This window comes from Myotis brandtii, unplaced genomic scaffold, assembly GCF_000412655.1.
Source record: "Myotis brandtii unplaced genomic scaffold, ASM41265v1 scaffold1774, whole genome shotgun sequence".
Taxonomy (NCBI): Eukaryota; Metazoa; Chordata; class Mammalia; order Chiroptera; family Vespertilionidae; genus Myotis; species Myotis brandtii.
In genome coordinates, this window is record NW_005356575.1 from 361,637 (window position 1) to 361,954 (window position 318).

General features: G+C 66.4%; 1 protein-coding gene across 1 annotated transcript in view; it reads left to right on the forward strand.

The window, feature by feature from the left end:
- NKPD1 (NTPase, KAP family P-loop domain containing 1) overlaps positions 1-318 on the forward strand; it is an 8,446-nt gene that overhangs the window by 6,049 nt on the left and 2,079 nt on the right. The window contains exon 5 of the mRNA XM_005863402.2: positions 1-316. This exon is cut by the window's left edge and continues 17 nt beyond it. Within this exon, the coding sequence (XP_005863464.1) occupies positions 1-316 (316 nt within the window). The remainder of the gene's footprint in view (positions 317-318) is intronic.

The window sequence follows — 318 nt, forward strand, 5'->3', positions numbered from 1 at the left end:
GCGAGGCAGCTGGAGGCCGAATTTCTGCAGCGCGTGCAGTGGCGGCCGCGGTCTGTGCGCGGCTGGGGCTTACTGCAGCTGCTGTGGTACCTGGTGTTCCTGCAGCCGATCATCTCCGAGGTGCACCTGCGGCGCAAGAACGTGAAGTTCCTCTTCATCCGCTTCAGCGCCTGGCAGTACGAGGGCTCGGACAAGCTGTGGGCCGGCCTGGTGACCACGCTGTGTGAGGGCATCCGCCATCACTACGGCGCGCTGCCCTTCAGCGTGTACTCGGTGATGGGCAACAAGCCGGTCACGGCGCCGGGCTTCTGCCAGCGC